The 18,495-nt window shown below is 42.9% G+C and overlaps 2 protein-coding genes across 3 annotated transcripts; both read left to right on the top strand.

Moving 5' to 3' along the window:
* Nucleotides 1–1,993: 1,993 nt before the first annotated feature.
* On the top strand, nt 1,994–7,353 carry LOC310803608 (uncharacterized protein). The gene is made up of 2 exons (XM_083668455.1): nt 1,994–2,367; nt 4,583–7,353. The coding sequence occupies exons 1-2, from the start codon at nt 2,007–2,009 to the stop codon at nt 6,013–6,015; spliced, it is 1,794 nt and encodes a 597-aa protein (XP_083524581.1). The 5' UTR covers nt 1,994–2,006; the 3' UTR covers nt 6,016–7,353.
* A 2,772-nt stretch (nt 7,354–10,125) lies between these two features.
* On the top strand, nt 10,126–17,951 carry LOC310803617 (uncharacterized protein). 2 transcript variants are annotated; one of them, XM_083668467.1, is made up of 4 exons: nt 10,126–10,216; nt 12,690–13,044; nt 14,953–16,329; nt 16,366–17,951. In XM_083668467.1, the coding sequence occupies exons 1-3, from the start codon at nt 10,127–10,129 to the stop codon at nt 16,281–16,283; spliced, it is 1,776 nt and encodes a 591-aa protein (XP_083524593.1). In that variant the 5' UTR covers nt 10,126; the 3' UTR covers nt 16,284–16,329; nt 16,366–17,951. The 2 variants fall into 2 exon arrangements, with proteins under 2 accessions (XP_083524593.1, XP_083524592.1); XM_083668466.1 differs by having other exon boundaries at nt 14,953–17,951.
* The last annotated feature ends 544 nt before the right edge of the window (nt 17,952–18,495 follow it).

Here is an 18,495-nt window from a genome sequence, read left to right as displayed (position 1 = left end):
AGCCAGGCCAGCTACCGGGATACCAGGGTAAACCTGGGGTGATATTTGGCTTATTGTTCAAATATGGCCTTGTTTGTTCTTCGGCCCATCTAATTTGCATATATACCATGATCCAAATGAGACCTGGTTAAATATGGTTAAGCAGTAATTGTATATTTATTCATTTTGACCCACAACTTACTCTGGTTATTTTCATATGTGTCATAAACGATATAAGGGGTCATGAATCTTAATTGTAAGCCAATATAGCTTTTTACGAGCATTTATACGGTTATAGCTGTGTTAAAGGAACATGGATGCAAACCGTGAACGTGAACTACGTGAATTCTGATAGGGTGGAGGTCGAATCATGGCTAGAAACTGTCACAGGATTCTGCCCACATTCAACGAAATCCTGACGAGTATGTACAGCTCAGATCATGTTAGTAGCGTTAACTTGTGAAAGGAAAGATCAGTCCTCAGTTTACAGTATGGGACTGATTCCTCTCTTGCGGACTGAATTGTTGCTTTGACGGAGTTTAGAGGCGATTATCTCAGAAGTCAATTAATTGATTTCAGTTTAAATGTATCTAATGGGTGTAGGAGACTCAGGGCTTTAAAATAATGTAATATTGGACGGGGGTCTTCGGACCATCAAAATGTAACCCCGAATAACTGACTATGGTGAATATCCTTCATATAATCTTGGAAAAGTCCGTTGGTTCTAATGGGAAGAAAAAAACATAAAGACATTACAACATTTAAAGATATTTATTATCTTTAAATGTTTATTATTTAAAAACAAAACAAAAAAACGCATTGTTTTACATTTTAAAAGCAGGACAATCTCTACTCTTCATCATCTGAGATTTTCTGTCCTTGGTGATCGGCTAAACGACATAATTGTAAACAAAGAAGCGGAATAACAATCCGGAGTGACATCTCTGGAGTTTTCCACCGTGGCTTCGTGTAAAAGCAGCTCTTTGGACATTTCGTGGTGCCGGAGAAAATCTCAGATGATGGAGAATACGTGGATATTTTCAAAGCTAGGATAAGTGGTGGTGAAACAGGTAAGGGCACTCATGTTGAATTAAGTAGCAAGCTCCGGTAATCCGAGCAATACAAACTGCTACTGTCATGTTTATTGGGTTACCTTGTGATCCAAGTGTAATCGAAAGTAACAATCAGCACTTTGAAAGTGTTCAGTTAACAAAGGAGAGACACAATGTCTAACGCTGATATAAATGTTTATTGTGGAAGTTACTGTCAACGAACCTTGAGTTGAGTTGATGGCATAAAGTTGACCGTTGCCTGAAGACAGACAGCGGCTCCGTCCAACTGATCTGATAACAAGTAGCCTCGTCAAACAAGTTACCATGGTTACAACGGGACAGACGACCGGTCAGCCTCACACCAGTCACGACTGTTCAACAAAACAATAAATCCATTAATGACATTTCTTACTTCCATGATTTCATGACAAGCAAATTAGTTTGAGTGTGCAGTTTTTTTTTCAGTTTGGCAATGAGGACGAAAGCTAGCATAGAATATTGGTCAGCTAGCCAGCGAGTTTTGCCAGTCACATTTAATACGAAACTTAACAGGGGCTCATTGTACTTTTGAGTATACAAAAGAGTGCATATAAGTACCTCTGTAAGTAGCCAATTACCATAAAAGCCAATGTTTTTTTTTTTTTTTTTTGATAGTTGGTAAAGAAGGTTGTAATGCCACTGAAATCGATGGGCGGCGTATTGATTTTCTGGTGTGACTTTTCATTTGATAGCTACAATGGTCGGTCCAGAGCTGTGGCTGTTCATAGGTGGAGCTCTGTTAGTGACTACAAGCTAATACGTAATTATTCATTACAAACAAATGCAGTCAGTAATCCATAGAGGATTGCATTTGCAGTACATGTCATGTTAGTCTAGATGGGATTACAGTGAATTGTTTGAGTGTAATTTATAATTGACCCTATACTGTTGTGCCTCCTTTGTTTCTAGCTGCAGGTCCTCCCCAGAACAGCAACCATGTATGAACCAGAGTCCACAGAGTCCCCCGGATCTGGCTGTGGTTCTCCAGCTCTGAAAAGCACACAGTGGGGTCCAGAGATGGTGGCAGTGAAGCTGGAGGAAGAAGATGTAGAGGAGAATGGCGTGATGGTAAAAGAAGAAGTGGAGGAGAATGGAGTGATGGTGAAAGAAGAAGACAGAGAAGAGGAAATTAAGGAGAAGGGAGTGATAGTGAAAGAAGAGGATGGAGGAGAAGATGTAGTGCAGAAGGGTGTGGTTGTGAAAGAAGAAGACGGAGAAGAAGAAATTAAGGAGGAGGGAGTGATGGTGAAAGAAGAGGATGGAGGAGAAATGGAGATGAAAGACAGTGAGACGGATGGTAAGTCTTTGTTGTATAGTGGTGAGTGTCATTGCACTGCTGTATAACACTGCTACCAGTGCACTGTAAGTCAGTCAGTACCTGCATACTGACAGTCCTGGTCACTCTCCTTGTGTGGGATTGATCTATCGGGGCTAGTTTCCCAGACCCAGATTAAACCAAGTCCTGGACTATAGACCATATTTAATGACACTGCCAATGTAATATAATAATGTAAAATAATAATCTGTGTCTGGGAAACCTCTCCTCAGTCTTCATTCATAGCTCTCAGAGATGTGCTGGTTCTCCTGGCATCACTAAACCTAAGGAAGCACATGTTGAACCCCATTTTCCTCATTATCACTAAATAGTGACAATACCATAAAAACAAACAATACTAACTTTTTATTTGGGAGCCACTTTGGCAAATCAATCTCACTTAATCAACCAAATGTATTTCTGTAGTACTTTTTACATGAACTATTGGCCCAAAGTGCTTCACAACAAGAACACTACTAACCTATAGCACAGTAAACCTGCTGTCACTCTATATTAGGAGAGTGATGGAGAAACCTGTGAATGAAGCAAGACGTTTATTCATAAACTTTTACTATGACACTCTGGTTGTCTCTGTTCTACAGTGCTGTGTCCCTGTTGTGCACAGGGAGAGCTTTTCTCCTGGTATGATCACCTTCTGTGACCAAAAAGAAAAAGAATGTGGGCGCTATTAGGTTTAGGGCTACTATAGTACTAACTCTGTATTGATATAAGACGCCTTTACTTCAAACACAAATTTCACCAGTAGGCTAAAACAAAAATATTTATATTTCTATCAGTCCTACAGCGTTGCTTTGATTTCTCACACTCTTATTCCCAAATTTATTTGCTGAAACAAAATATGTGCACAGGCAACAATATAGGGCGGAATAGACTCATGCTGGAAGATTTCAGGAGTCTTGTTTTGAGGGGCTAATGGCAGAAAGAGGACAACACAAGATTAGAGGCTGTTGAAAACTGAAAATCTGTAGGAGAGAATCAGCATAAAGCAGGTGGCCTGAGGCCCCTAGCACATCTAAAATACGGCACATCTAAAAATCTAAAGGACGAGGCCAGTGCCCACTTCCACATCCACATCCACTCTGTCACGGGCGGCCCACCAGAGGGACATTAGGGGGGTAGTGGGGGCAGTAGCAAGAGCCTGAGTCGCCCAGAGCGACCATCCCATCTTGCACTGCCTACAGCAGAGGCCCCAGCCAACCCAAACCAGCGCACCGCAAGATCCTGCCCACAACTGAAAGAGAAGAAGGACATGAAATTGGCCCAGGCAGCAGATGCTCCCCCAACTTGTACCAACTCAGTGACACACCTGCATCAGGGGGGCCAACACCAGACACCAGACACCCAGGCTGATCCAGCCTCGACCCGTCCACTGTTGCAGGGCACCCCCGCCCGCAGACAATAACGGCAGCCAGACCCGGATAACGCCCAGGGCAACCACCACCGGCCCCACTCCGTGCAGCCCATGCCACATGCTTGCATGGGGACGGATAGCAGCAGCAACCCCGACCGGCCCAAAGTCCCGACCACTAGGAGGGCCAACAGCAGAGGCCCCAGACAACCCAAACCCGCCAGCGCCCGCTCACCCCCTGGGATGGTAACGGTTGTTGGAGACATGCATAATCCTACAGTTGTTCCTGGATCCACCACACATACAAGGAGTTGGACAAAACACAACTCTGCTCACATCGTTATGATTGCATGCTCTAATAGTCTGAGTAGGCCTATATTTAACCATTTATTCCTCCACAAACTAAGGTCAGAGATATTTAGTTACAGCTCTTACCGACATGAAACTTAGACTGGAGCCAATGTCCTCCTGTGAAGTGTCAACGCGGCCGCTGAAAGACTCAAGGTGCACTTGTTGTAAGCAGAATGACAGCAGAACAGATTGCTAGCCCACAAGTAGCGCAATTTATATTACTGATATAAAATGTTATCTTTATTGGGAGCCCTGCTCTACAGCATGCTTTTATTGTACCTATACTTTAACAATGTGTTTGAGAAACCAGAAACACCATCAAAGGTTTTGTTGAAGTATTCTAAACTCCCATTGGATTATCTACCATCTATTATGATTATTTTGTGCAACTTTATTTGCTGTTTTGCACAATAAACATTTGTGCTTGTTGTTGCTCTCATGGGGTTTGTAACCCTGAATATGTTCCTATTCTTACAGACGAGAGGTCCCACCCAGACTCAGACAGCGAGCCCTGCTCCACCACATCAGGAAACCAAAAACAAAACAGACAGAGGAGCTCCAGACGGAAAAAACACCACTGCATGGACTGCTTCAGTAGTTTCTATGAGCCAGAGGATTTGAGAAGTCACATTTGCAGGCCCCTTCCCTGTTTAGAATGCAGTGAGAGTTTCATTTGTTCAACTCACCTGAAACTACACCCACAGACTCACATAGGAGAGAAGAATCACCTTTGCCCTCAGTGTGGGAAGAGTTTTCATTACAAATCCCAACTTAAGGCACATCAGCTCATTCACACAGGAGAGAGATCATACCACTGCTCCCAGTGTGGGAAGAGTTTCAATCAGGCAGGAGGCCTGAAGATGCATCAGAGAATACACACAGGAGAGAAACCATACCACTGTTCCCAGTGTGGGATGAGTTTTGGTCGTGTAGAAACTTTAAAGAGACATCAGAGACTACATACAGGAGAGAAACCATACACCTGCTCCCAGTGTGGGAAGAGTTTCAGTCAGTCAGGACACCTTACTATACACCAGAGAGAGCACACAGGAGAGAAACCATACCACTGTTCTCAGTGTGGGAAGAGTTTTGGTCGTGTAGAAACCCTAAATAGACATCAAATAATACACACAGCAGAGAAACCATACCTCTGCTCCCGGTGTGGGAAGGGTTTCAGTGATCCAGGGAACCTAAAGATGCATCAGAGAATACACACAGGAGAGAAACCATATACCTGCTCCCATTGTGGGAAGAGTTTCAGTCAGGCAGGGGCACTAAAGACACACCTGAGAATACACACAGGAGAGAGGCTGTACCATTGCTCCCAGTGTGGGAAGAGTTTTAATGAAGCAGGCGCTCTAAAGACACATCAGAGAATGCACACAGGAGAGAAACCGTACACCTGCTCCCAGTGTGGGAAGAGTTTCAATCAGGCAGGACACCTAACTATACACCAGAGAATACACACAGGAGAGAAACCACACTATTGCTCACAGTGTGGTAAGAGTTTTGGTCGTGTAGAAACCCTAAAGAGACATCAGATAATACACACAGCAGAGAAACCATACCACTGCTCCCAGTGTGGAAAGAGTTTCAGTCAGGCAGGAGATCTAAAGACACATCAGAGAGTACACACAGGAGAGAAACCATACATTTGTTCCCAGTGTGGAAAGAGTTTCAATCAGGCACAAAATCTAAGGACACATCAGAGAATGCACACAGGAGAGAAACCATACCACTGCTCCCAGTGTAGGAGGAGTTTCAATTGGGCAGGAGATCTAAAGAGGCATCAGCTCATTCACACAGGAGAGAAACCATACCACTGCTGCCAGTGTGGGAAGAGTTTCAGTCGGGCACAAAACCTAAGGAAACATCAGAGCATACACACAGAAGATAGTTTACATGAGTGAGCCTCTTAACGAAGTCTTGCGAGAGCCATGCAGCCATACCCTCACAGCGTAGAGGTGTGCACCTAAATCAGCATGTTCTTGCCAACAGAGGACAGATATAACTGACACTATCCTGTCTGACTTTGTAACATGAAACATGAAATGGTTATGCTGACTGAAACAGATTGTTGTATAGTTTGATTGAAGTGACTTGTTGTATGGCTTTAACAATCAAAGTAAAATCTCTGTATGGTTATATTGATAATAAGAATATAATTAATGACAGGTGAGAAATCTGTCTCCCCTCACAGCGTGGTATACCTGGCTAACTGAACTGTCAGGTAACTCAACACTCAATGAATATGCAAGACAGTGGGCGGCAGACTTGGGACAGATTCATTCCATCATTGCTAAAATGTTTTCTCTCCCACAACACTATAGCATGTTTGCGTAGTCAACAGTATACTTAGTAGGTAGTATAGTACAGTATAGTTAGGTAGTATAGTACAGTATAGGTAGGTAGTATAATACAGTATACTACCCAACTATACAGTAAACAACTTAACTTCACCATGGGCCAGATGTGACGTCTCCCAGGCCAGCTGTCCTAGAAGGTTCAAACAGTAAAGATTTTGCTGTCCTGCATGCTTTTGTAAGTCGCAGCATGCAGCAATATTTACTAGGATCAACAGGGTTACCGTTATCTCACTAGGGTCAACAGGGTTACCGTTATCTCACTAGGGTCAACAGGGTTACCGTTCTCTCACTAGGGTCAACAGGGTTACCGTTCTCTCACTAGGGTCAACAGGGTTACTGTTATCTCACTAGGGTCAACAGGGTTACTGTTATCTCACTAGGGTCAACAGGGTTACCGTTATCTCACTAGGGTCAACAGGGTTACCGTTATCTCACCTGGATCTATAAAGTGTTGAAGGAAGCACGACATTCATATGTTTGGGGAAGCTGATGATTAGCTAGCTAGCCTGCTGTAGCCTTTATCATTTGGCTATCGTTTGCCAAGTTGCTATTTATGTCAGTTACATGTCACTGTGTTTCCGTAGATACAGTATGTGCATCTGAGTGTTTCTACCTATTTGTTGTATGTCAATGGCTCTGCTACAGTGGTTGGACAATATTGCCTGCAGATTATGGGTCCCATCTGTATCACCCAGAGTAATGACAAGACCTCTGCTATGTGTACGAGCAGACTGTTTATCTGAAGATATACCTCCAATAAAAGACATTTCAGTTGTAGATGTAGAATATGTATTTGTTGGTGCCAGTGAGGTGCTACACGCCAGAGTGCAATTCAGAAAACAAGTGTGATGATGATTAAACAAAGCATGCAATAAAAACACTCCTTATTATATCTGTGTTTTATTTATCTTTGCTATGTTCGTTTCTGTTTCACCCTTGTTGACAACCACCTGCCTCAGGAAGACAGGGAGGCGCCCTCACTGATTACTAAGGCTGTCAGTTAAGGATGAAGCAATCTGAGCAAAAATCGGAGGCAGACAAAAATACTTAACATGAATATGGGGCAGATGAAGACCGCTTTGTTTGTTTTCACCCAAAATGGGCGTGTCCTTCATCTGAACATCCCGTGGATATTCAATGAGGCGCAGGGTGATGACGTCTCCACATGGCGCGTTTTGATGAGTTTTCACTCTCTGGGTTTTTCTCTGTTTTGACCATTTAGCTGTTGTCTCTAGTCTTGATCTGTGTTCCCTGAACTCCAGCTAGCTCCATCTAGCTCCATTAAGACTTCCGGTTTCGCTTTTCGCCGTATTCGCGGGTTCAAAATAAAAGTGTAAGTTAAAACATGAATGGAAAGTGATGGGATCTTAATGGAGCTAGATGAAAGTGATGGGATCGCAATATTTTCTCTTATTTTTTGCTGAAATCAAAGGCTAAACATCATTTTTAGGACCACTGTACTCGACAAGACTTCCAGTATACATATCAACTGAGTTTCAACCATGAGGGGTGTCATACAAAGACTTATTGGCACTTTAAACTGTGTCCCAACAGTTAAAAGTGCTACCTCTAGATTCCATAGGGAACACATAATGGACTGTACACAAAATACTATATGTCATATGAACTATTATGTGCCAATAACGGTTTGTATGACATCCCTCATGGCTCTCCGTAGCCTCCACTGGAGAGGTGATGAGGAATGAGTTTGTCCTCTGATTTCTGCCATAGTCATTCATAATTCATAGTTAATAATTGTTGTTTCATTCAGGCTTCAGCTGATAACAATTTCTCTCCCCCCTCTCCCTGTCTCTCTCCCCCACCCTGAAGCACATAGGTAAGTGGCGGGTTGGGGCCACATTCACGGAAGATTCCAAATATTGTACTCACAGGCCATGGTGACTTGCCCCTGGCACTACACTAAATGCCCTACAGATGTATTGGAAAGAGGAAGCATTTTGTCTTCTTTTAGCTCTACTCCAACAGAGATTGTCAGCTTTAATTTGATAAAACTAAGACTCCTAGGAGATATAAGTTAGCCTAGATAGAAGGTTAGATAGATAGATAGACAGATAGATAGATAGATTCACTCACAATGTCTTCATCAGTTTCCATGGGGACAGAGACAGAATCAGTGTCACTCTCGTAGCACAGTCGGGCCTCCGCCAACCTCAGACGAGGACACAACACTTCGGCACAGATATTTTCGTGACTACAGTGTTACAACTGAGAAAAACTAAAAAAAATGTCTAACGACAACATGAACATTTTTTGATTCCGGTTTTACAGTGACAACCTTGTGTGTACAATGTACTATTGTTAGGTAGTTAAGCAGATTGGATTCTTTGAGCTGTATGGCGCCAGTAAATAGCCAGCAACATTTGCAATGACATCGCTCTAGATTCAAACTCAACTGATATGCATTCTGGAAGTGCTCCCAAGTAGAGTGGTACCAAAGATGTATTGAAATATTTTAAAAATAATTTTGTACAGTCCATTATACACTCACTGAACACTTTATTAGGAAGACCTGTACACCTTCTCATGGTGGAGGTGGTGGAACACCTGTACACCTTCTCATGGTGGAGGTGGTGGAACACCTGGACACCTTCTCATGGTGGAGGAACACCTGTACAACTTCTCATGGTGGAGGAACACCTGTACACCTTCTCATGGTGGAGGAACACCTGGACACCTTCTCATGGTGGAGGTGGTGGAATGGTGTGGAGAATGTTCTCTTGGCACACTTTGGCCTGTTAATACCAATCAATCATCGCTTTGTCACCAAGCAAAAGTCATCTCAAACTGTTTTCATGAACATGACAATGAGTTCAGTGTTCTTCAGTCACTGGATCTGAATCCAATAGAACACCTTCGGGATGTGGTAGAACGGGAGATTCACAGCTTGAAAGTGCACCTGAAAAATCTGCAGGAATTGCGTGATGCAATCATGGACCAGAATCTTAAAGGAATGTTTCCAACATCTTGTGGAATCAATGCCACGAAGAATTGAGGCTATTTTGAGAGCAAGGGGACCTACCCAGTATTAGTATAGTGTTCTAATAAAGGGAGGCCCTACCCAGTATTAGTATAGTGATGTAATAAAGGGAGGCCCTACCCAGTATTAGTATAGTGTTCCTAATAAAGGGAGGCCCTACCCAGTATTAGTATAGTGTTCCTAATAAAGGGAGGCCCTACCCAGTATTAGTATAGTGTTCCTAATAAAGTGTTCGGTGAGTGTATGTGTCCTACACAGTGCAGGGTAATGTGAGGTGTATGGCTGGAGTAAATGATATGTATTCTGGAAGTGTTAAGGAGTAGAGTGGTACCAGAGATTTATTGAAATATTTGAAAAAATAGTTCATTATTCTGGGGCAATACCATTTTAGAATAATAATTAGGATATAGGAACAATTACAAACCCTTCTGGGTCAATTTGTGGTTCCTTGACCTCTGTTTACCATGTTTAAATGCAAAATAAAGTTCAACTTGGGTGCTCTTATTTTGAAGAAATCCTCCTTTACATACATTTACAGTGACCGGAAGTAGACTGGCGGAGTTCCACTATTGGGACTGATACACACAGAGAACACAGATCTTGTCTTTTCTGCGATCTCACTACTACTTTATTATCGTATGGTTGAATGAAGGCTTCATGCGTTTACTTGGACCAGGAGTATCCTATATATTCACTTATTACAGAGACTGGGACAGCGACACTACCTTCAATAACGCCGAACTAACGGTAGGAGTTGATGAATAATTGATGAATGAAGTAGAGAGCTAGCTAGCTAACCCTGAGCTAGGTTCAAAATAGAGACACAGCAAGCTGTCCTACCCGCTACGATGGTTCGGTCCCGAACAGGTCTGCCGACGGGAAGGTCCGGTGTTACAAACCAGTTGTGAAGCTAAACTTGTACCTTAAAATACTGTTTGTCGTTGACAATTTGACAACCTAAGCTAATAGAGCTAAGCTAACTAGTGTAACAATAACAGCTTTTAAACGAGCAATACAAACTGCTACTGTCTGTGTACAATCATGTCCCTTGCCTTACATTGTGTTCCAACTGTAATCGAAAGTAACAATCAGCACATTTAAAATGTTCAGTTAACAAAAGAGAGACACAATGTCTAACGCTGATAGAAATGTTCATTTGGAAAGTTACTGTAAACAAACCTTGAGTGAATAACAAAATTGCCTTTGGACAGGTAGCGCCACTCCGTCCACACTGATGTGTCTGGTAACTGGGATGGATAAAAAGCAGCCCGGTGTCGGGTCGAGCTGTCGGTCCGCGTCGCTCTGCATTTTGACGCGTTGTTGATCTTTATATTACAACGTGAAAGACAAGCAGCAGTGTATTTAACGATGTTTGGAGGTTTAATGAAACTAATATGGGTTTATATTTTATATATTTTTGTTGTTGCGATTTCGCTATTGTAGTTGGATAATTACAGCTGCTAATCCATCGAATCCAGCCTGAACATGATGCGTGTTACTGCTAATTATATCTAGCTAGCTATTTCCCTTGCTACGTTTGGCGATCGATGTCGTCATATTTGTCATTGATTGTGTGGTGTAGCAACGACAAGCCCATTACTCAACAACTATTGTAGGTTGGCTCAATACATTCGAGGTTATTAAAACCAATTGAAATCAGATGCCCATTAATTTATTTCAAGATTAATTCAAGATTTATTTCAAGATAATTTATAGCTGCATATAGCATAAATCGAATCCAGCCAGAACATGGTGTGTGTTACTGTTTTTTTTTTAAATAAAAAATATTATTATATATAGCTAGCTATTTTCCCTATCTTCGTTTTCATTGTATTAAACTGGGAGTGATGTCGGTGATTCCCGGGTTGGTTGGAGCGGTCCGCTAGGGCGGTTGGCCAGGGCTCGTGCGGTGTATTCGGCAGGATCGGGAGGAGATCACCCCCCCCCCCCCCCCCCCCCCCCATCACATACATCTCCAACTAACTAACTAACTAACATGCTCCAGGCAGGAATGGAACCCTGCACCTCTCACGTGCAGGAGCCAGAACATCTCTACCAGGAATACGAGGTGAGGAAGGGAGGCAACGCGTGTATATGATCTGTTACGGTGTGGCAATCTACAGTGCAGCACATAATTTGTGCCGGCAACTTGTCTCCTCAGATCTTGAAATAAATAAATGGGCATCTGATTTAATTTGGTTTTAATAACCTCGAATGTATTGAGCCAACCTGCAATAGTTGTTGAGTTACACCACACAATCAAAGACAAATATGACGACAGATTGCAAAACGTAGGAAGGGAAATACCTAGTTAGATATAATAATTAAAAAACAAAAAACAGTAACCAACACCATGTTCTGGCTGGATTCGATGTACACTATATGCAACTATAAATTATCCAACTTTACAATCGCGAAAATTTACTGTTAAACTAGCCAGATATAAAGATAGCTAGATAGATATAAACGCATAAAAGTTTAATTAAACCTCCAAACATCGTTAAATACACTGCTGCTTGTCTTTCACGTTGTAATATAAAGATCAACAACGCGTCAAAATGCAGAGCGACGCGGACCGGAAGCTCGACCCGACTCCGGTAAAAATATGATGCGCTGTCAAACAAGTTACCATGGTTACAACGGGACAGACGACCGGTCAGCCTCACACCAGTCACGACTGTTCAACAAAACAATAAATCCATACATTGTTTTCAAGTTCATTTCTAAAGAATTTCTTAGTTACATGATTGTATGAGAAGGAACTTAGTTTGAGTGTCCAGTATTTATTAAGTTTGGCATTGAGGACGAAAGCTAGCATAGAAGATTGGACAGCTACTAGTTTAGTCAGACACATTTAATACGAAACGGGGCTCATGGTACTTTTATTTATACAAAACAGTAAAAGTGCCTCTACAAGTAGCCAGTTACTATAAAAGAAGGTTGTAATGCCACTGAAATCGATGGGCGGCGTATTGATTTTCTGGTGTGACTTTTCATTTGATAGCTACAATGGTCGGTCCAGAGCTGTGGCTGTTCATAGGTGGAGCTCTGTTAGTGACTACAAGCTAATACGTAATTATTCATTACAAACAAATGCAGTCAGTAATCCATAGAGGATTGTATTTGCAGTACATCCTGTTAGTCTAGATGGGATTACAGTGAATTGTTTGAGTGTAATTCATAATTTAATCTGCACTGTTTGTGCCTCTTTTATTTCTAGCTGCAGGTCCTCCCCAGAGCAGCAACCATGTATGAACCAGAGTCCACAGAGTCCCCCGGATCTGGCTGTGGTTCTCCAGCTCTGAAAAGCACACAGTGGGGTCCAGAGATGGTGGCAGTGAAGCTGGAGGAAGAAGAAGTGGAGGAAAATGCAGTGATGGTGAAAGAAGAAGAGAGAGAAGAGGAAATTAAGGAGAAGGGAGTGATGGTGAAAGAAGAGGATGGAGGAGAAGATGTAGTGCAGAAGGGTGTGGTTGTGAAAGAAGAAGACGGAGGAGAAGAAATTAAGGAGGAGGGAGTGATGGTGAAAGAAGAGGATGGAGGAGAAATGGAGATGAAAGACAGTGAGACGGATGGTAAGTCTTTGTTGTATAGTGGTGAGTGTCATTGTACTGCTGTATAACAGTGCTACCAGTGCACTGTAAGTCAGTCAGTACCTGCATACTGACAGTCCTGGTCACTCTCCTTGTGTGGGATTGATCTATCGGGGCTAGTTTCCCAGACCCAGATTAAACCAAGTCCTGGACTATAGACCATATTTAATGACACTGTCAATGTAATATAATAATGTAAAATAATAATCTGTGTCTGGGAAACCTCTCCTCAGTCTTCATTCATAGCACTCAGAGATGTGCTGGTTCTCCTGGCATCACTAAACCTAAGGAAGCACCATTTTCCTCATTATCACTAAATAGTTTACAAAATACCCTAAAAACTGACAATACTCTATAGCAGTGGTCTTCATTATTTTTATTATTATTAGGGAGCCACTTTGGCAAATCAATCTCACCTGGAGAGCCACACTGACAACAGGTTAATAGAATGTCAAGGCCTGGAATTAGAAATAAGTCGAGCTACAGTAATTGTGTTTCTGAATGCAATGCAATGTTTTAATAGAATAATATTTCACACGGCTAACACAAAAGCACCAATTATGACAACACTGTTGTATACTCGTGCATATCAAATTAGTGACTGGATAAACAAGGCAAGACTATTAATGCAGAATCAAAGAGAAGTCATGTGTTCACCTTAATGACAGTAGGCTTACTGTGAAATTGCTGGAAATGCGCACAATCAACCTTGATATAAGATGCCTTTACGTCAAACACACATTTCACCAGTAGGCGAAGACAAAATATTTGCACAGCTAATATTTTCATCAGTCTTGTTTCTTCCAGCTTTGCGTTGGTTTCTCTTATTCCCAAATTCATTAGCTAAAACAAAATATGTGCACAGGCAATTAATTTGGTTGCATAATTGGCTGCATAACAGACTTCACTCACAAAATAATATTCCCAAATTCGTTAGGCTCTATGCCTACAGCCAGGATATAGGGCCGTTACTGGGCCTTACACCTGCACTGGGAGGGCCTACAGCCAGGATATAGGGCCGTTACTGGGCCTTACACCTGCACTGGGAGGGCCTACAGCCAGGATATAGGGCCGTTACTGGGCCTTACACCTGCACTGGGAGGGCCTAATAACAATAACGGCAGCCAGACCCGGATAACGCCCAGGGCAACCACCACCGGCCCCACTCCGTGCAGCCCATGCCACATGCCTGCATGGGGACCGATAGCAGCAGCAACCCCGACCGGCCCAAAGTCCCGACCACTCGGAGGGCCAACAGCAGAGGCCCCAGACAACCCAAACCCGCCAGCGCCCGCTCACCCCCCGGGACGGTAACGGTTGTTGGAGACACGCATGATCCTACAGTTGTTCCTGGATCCACCACACATACGAGGAGTTGGACAAAACACAACTCTGCTCACATCGTTATGACTGCATGCTCTAATAGTCTGAGTAGGCCTATATTTAACCATTTATTCCTCCACAAACTAAGGTCAGAGATATTTAGTTACAGCGCTTACCGACATGAAACTCAGACTGGAGCCAATGTCCTCCTGTGAAGTGTCAACGCGGCCGCTGAAAGACTCAAGGTGCACTCGTTATAGGAAGAATGACAGCAGAACAGATTGTTGGCCCAGAAGAAGTGCAATGAAAATTACTGATATAGAATGTTATCTTTATTACCTTTTCTTTAACAATGTGTTTGTGAAACCAGGCAGACACCGTCAAATGTTTTGTGGCATGCAAGCTCTTGCTGCAGTACTCAAAACTCCCATTGGATTATCCTCCATCTATTTAAAATATTAAAAAAATGTTGGGCAACTTTACTCACTGTTTTTGCACAATGTAAATTGTGCCTGTTGTTGCTCTCTCATAGTGTTTTTAACCCTGTATATGTTCCTATTCTTACAGACTCAGACAGCGAGCCCAGTTCCACCGAATCAGGAAACCATAAACAACACAGACAGAGGAGCTCAAGTCGGAAAAAACACCACTGCATGGACTGCTTCAGTAGTTTCTATGAGCCAGAGGATTTGAGAAGTCACACTTGCAGGCCCCGTCCCTGTTTAGATTGCAGTGAGAGTTTCATTTGTCCAACTCACCTGAAACTACACCCACAGACTCACATTGGAGAGAAGAGTCACCCTTGCCCTCAGTGTGGGAAAAGTTTTCATTACAAATCCCAACTTAAGGCACATCAGCTTATTCACACAGGAGAGAGGCCACACCACTGCTCCCAGTGTGGAAAGAGCTTCAATCAGGCAGGAGACCTGAAGATGCATCAGAGAATACACACAGGAGAGAAACCATACCACTGTTCTCAGTGTGGGATGAGTTTCGGTCGTGTAGGAACCCTAAAGAGACATCAGAGAGTCCACACGGGAGAGAAAACATACATCTGCTCCCAGTGTGGGAAGAGTTTCAATCAGTCAGGACACCTAACTATACACCAGAGAAAACACACAGGAGAGAAACCATACCACTGCTCCCAATGTGGGAAGAGTTTCAGTCGTGTCGAAACCCTAAAGAGACATCAGATAATACACACAGCAGAGAAACCATACCTCTGTTCCCAGTGTGGGAAGGGTTTCAGTGATCCAGGGAACCTAAAAATGCATCAGAGAATACACACAGGAGAGAAACCATACACCTGCTCCCAGTGTGGGAAAAGTTTCAATCAGTCAGGACACCTTACTATACACCAGAGAAAACACACAGGAGAAAAACCATATCACTGCTCCCAATGTGGGAAGAGTTTCAATCAGGCAGGAGCCCTAAAGAACCATCAGAGAAAACACACAGGAGAGAAACCATACACCTGCTCCCAGTGTGGGAAGAGTTTCAATCAGACAGGAGCCCTAAACAACCATCAGAGAATACACACGGGAGAGAAACCATACCATTGCTCCCAATGTGGGAAGAGTTTCAATCAGGCAGGAGCACTAAAGACACACCTGAGAATACACACGGGAGAGAAACCATACCATTGCTCCCAGTGTGGGAAGAGTTTCGTTCAGGCACAAAACCTAAGGATACATCAGAGAATACACACGGGAGAGAAACCATACCACTGCTCCCAGTGTGGGAAGAGTTTCAAGTGGGCAGGAGATCTAAAGACGCATCAGGTCATTCATACAGGAGAGAAACCATACCATTGCTGCCAATGTGGGAAGAGTTTCAGTCGGGCACAAAATCTAAGGAAACATCAGAGCATACACACAGAAGAGAGTTTACATGAATGAGCCTCTTGAAGAAGCCTTGCAAGAGCCACACAGCAGGAGACAGGCTGTACCACAGCTCCCAGTGTGGGAAGGGTTTCACCAGGTCATTCAATCTGAGTTCCTCTGTCACTCTGAAAAGAGAGAAGACATAGCCTTGCCTTTGCCGAGATACCTGGAGAGAACTTTAAAGGCCCCCTCCAGAGGGGTGAAAATGGTTATGTCATGTGGTATAGCAGGAAAACTAACATTTTAGAACCTCACTGGCTGGATGCCCAAATGCAGTCCAATCCAACAAAATGTTGAAGGAAGCCTTTATTCCCGCACGCCCTTAAGGAAGACTTTATTCCTTTTACCTGCGGAATGCCTCAGCCTTTACCTATGAGACAACCTGCCTCCGTAGATCTACTACATCTACCCTATCACAGACCAGAGTACAACCATCTGTATCTGCCATTTAGCTGACGCTTTTATCCAAAGCGACTTACATTGCAGTGAGTTCATACATTTCAGTATATATGGTCCCAGCAGGAATCAAACCCACAACCTAAGCATTGTTAGCGCCATGCTCTACCAACTGAGACACAGTGGACCACCATCTACCCTACCAGAGTACCGAAAACAACTCACCAAAGACACTCGCAATTCCCTAAAAGAAAAGCAAAAGGCTTTCCTTCATGGGTTTCCCGCAGTGACTCCTGGTCAGAGCGGGTGTCAGACATCCGGGTTACGGCACCAGAATTGTTAGTGTGCAAGGAAATCCCTTTTTCCCCAATTTGAAGAAGACACGTTCAAGTCCAACCAAGGTTTACCATTCATTACAGGCCGGCAGGAGAGAGGCAAATATGCTGACTGATTGATCTGTTCCTCTGGCAAAGTGCACAGTCTCTCTCAGATATGTTTTTTTTCCGCACAAACCTTACATACAGCTTAACTCAGGGACACTAACCCATGCACAGTTCAACAAGAGGTTCCCTTTTGGTCAGAATGCACCTAAATCAGCATGTTCTCGCCAACAGAGGACAGATATAACTGACACTATCCTGACTGACTATCTTGATTTCTACCATTACATGAAATGGTTATACTGATTGAAGCAGATTGTTGTATAGTTTGATTGAAGTGACTTGTTGTATGGCTTTTACAATCAAAGTAAAATCTCTGTATGGTTATATTGATAATAAGAATATAGTTAATGACAGGTGAGAAATCTGTCTCCCCTCACAGAGTGGTATACCTGGCTAACTGAACTGTCAGGTAACTCAACACTCTCATGAATATGCAAGACAGTGGGCGGCAGACTTGGGACAGATTCATTCCATCATTGCTGAAGTGTTTTCTCTCCCACAACACTGTAGCATTTTCACTTTGTCAAAGAATAATCGGGCAACATTGGTATCACTGTTTCCTATCGGTGGGTTTAAGACCTTGATAAAGGAACTCTCATCTGAGTAATGTACGTGTCTTGATTGATTATAGATATATATATAATCTATATATATTTTATAGATACTTCATTGTTGTATTTATTGTGCGTAATTGTTTAAATGTAGGCTAATATATTGGTATTATTTGACATAATGTATTGTTTGTTGTAGGCAAATGTAATGCAATGTCAATCTAATGTATTTTAATATAATTAGGTCTCCCCTGAAAAGGAGACCTTGGTCTCAGTGGGACACCCCAGTATAAATAAAGGTCTCAGTGGGACACCCCTGTATAAATAAAGGTTGAACAGGTTAAGGTTTAACAATAATCCATGCCTACAGTATACTTAGTAGGTAGTATAGTACAGTATAGTTAGGTTGTATATTACAGTATAGTTAGGTAGTATAGTTGGGTAGTATAGTACAGTATAGTTGTTATATATGTTACAACAATATCTCGTAACATGTTGTCACGGCAGTAGTGAGAATTGTGGCGACTTTACCGTCGCCAGTTCATTCAATTGCCGAGGATCGACTTATTATATCACTCAAATGTGCACTGGCCAAGCTTTGGGAAAGTTTTTCGGCGTGCGTCAGACCTGAGAGTTAGGGTTAGGGTGGGACCTGAGAGGGTTAGGGTAAAGGTTAGGGTTAGGGTTAGGGTGGGACCTGAGAGGGTTAGGGTGGGACCTGAGAGGGTTAGGGTTAGGGTGGGACCTGAGAGTTAGGGTTAGGGTGGGACCTGAGAGGGTTAGGGTGGGACCTGAGAGTTAGGGTTAGGGTGGGACCTGAGAGGGTTAGGGTGGGAC

The sequence above is a fragment of the Argentina silus genome (assembly GCF_951799395.1).
Source record: "Argentina silus genome assembly, chromosome: 1".
NCBI lineage: Eukaryota > Metazoa > Chordata > Actinopteri > Argentiniformes > Argentinidae > Argentina > Argentina silus.
This window is presented reverse-complemented; position numbering and strand designations above follow the sequence as displayed.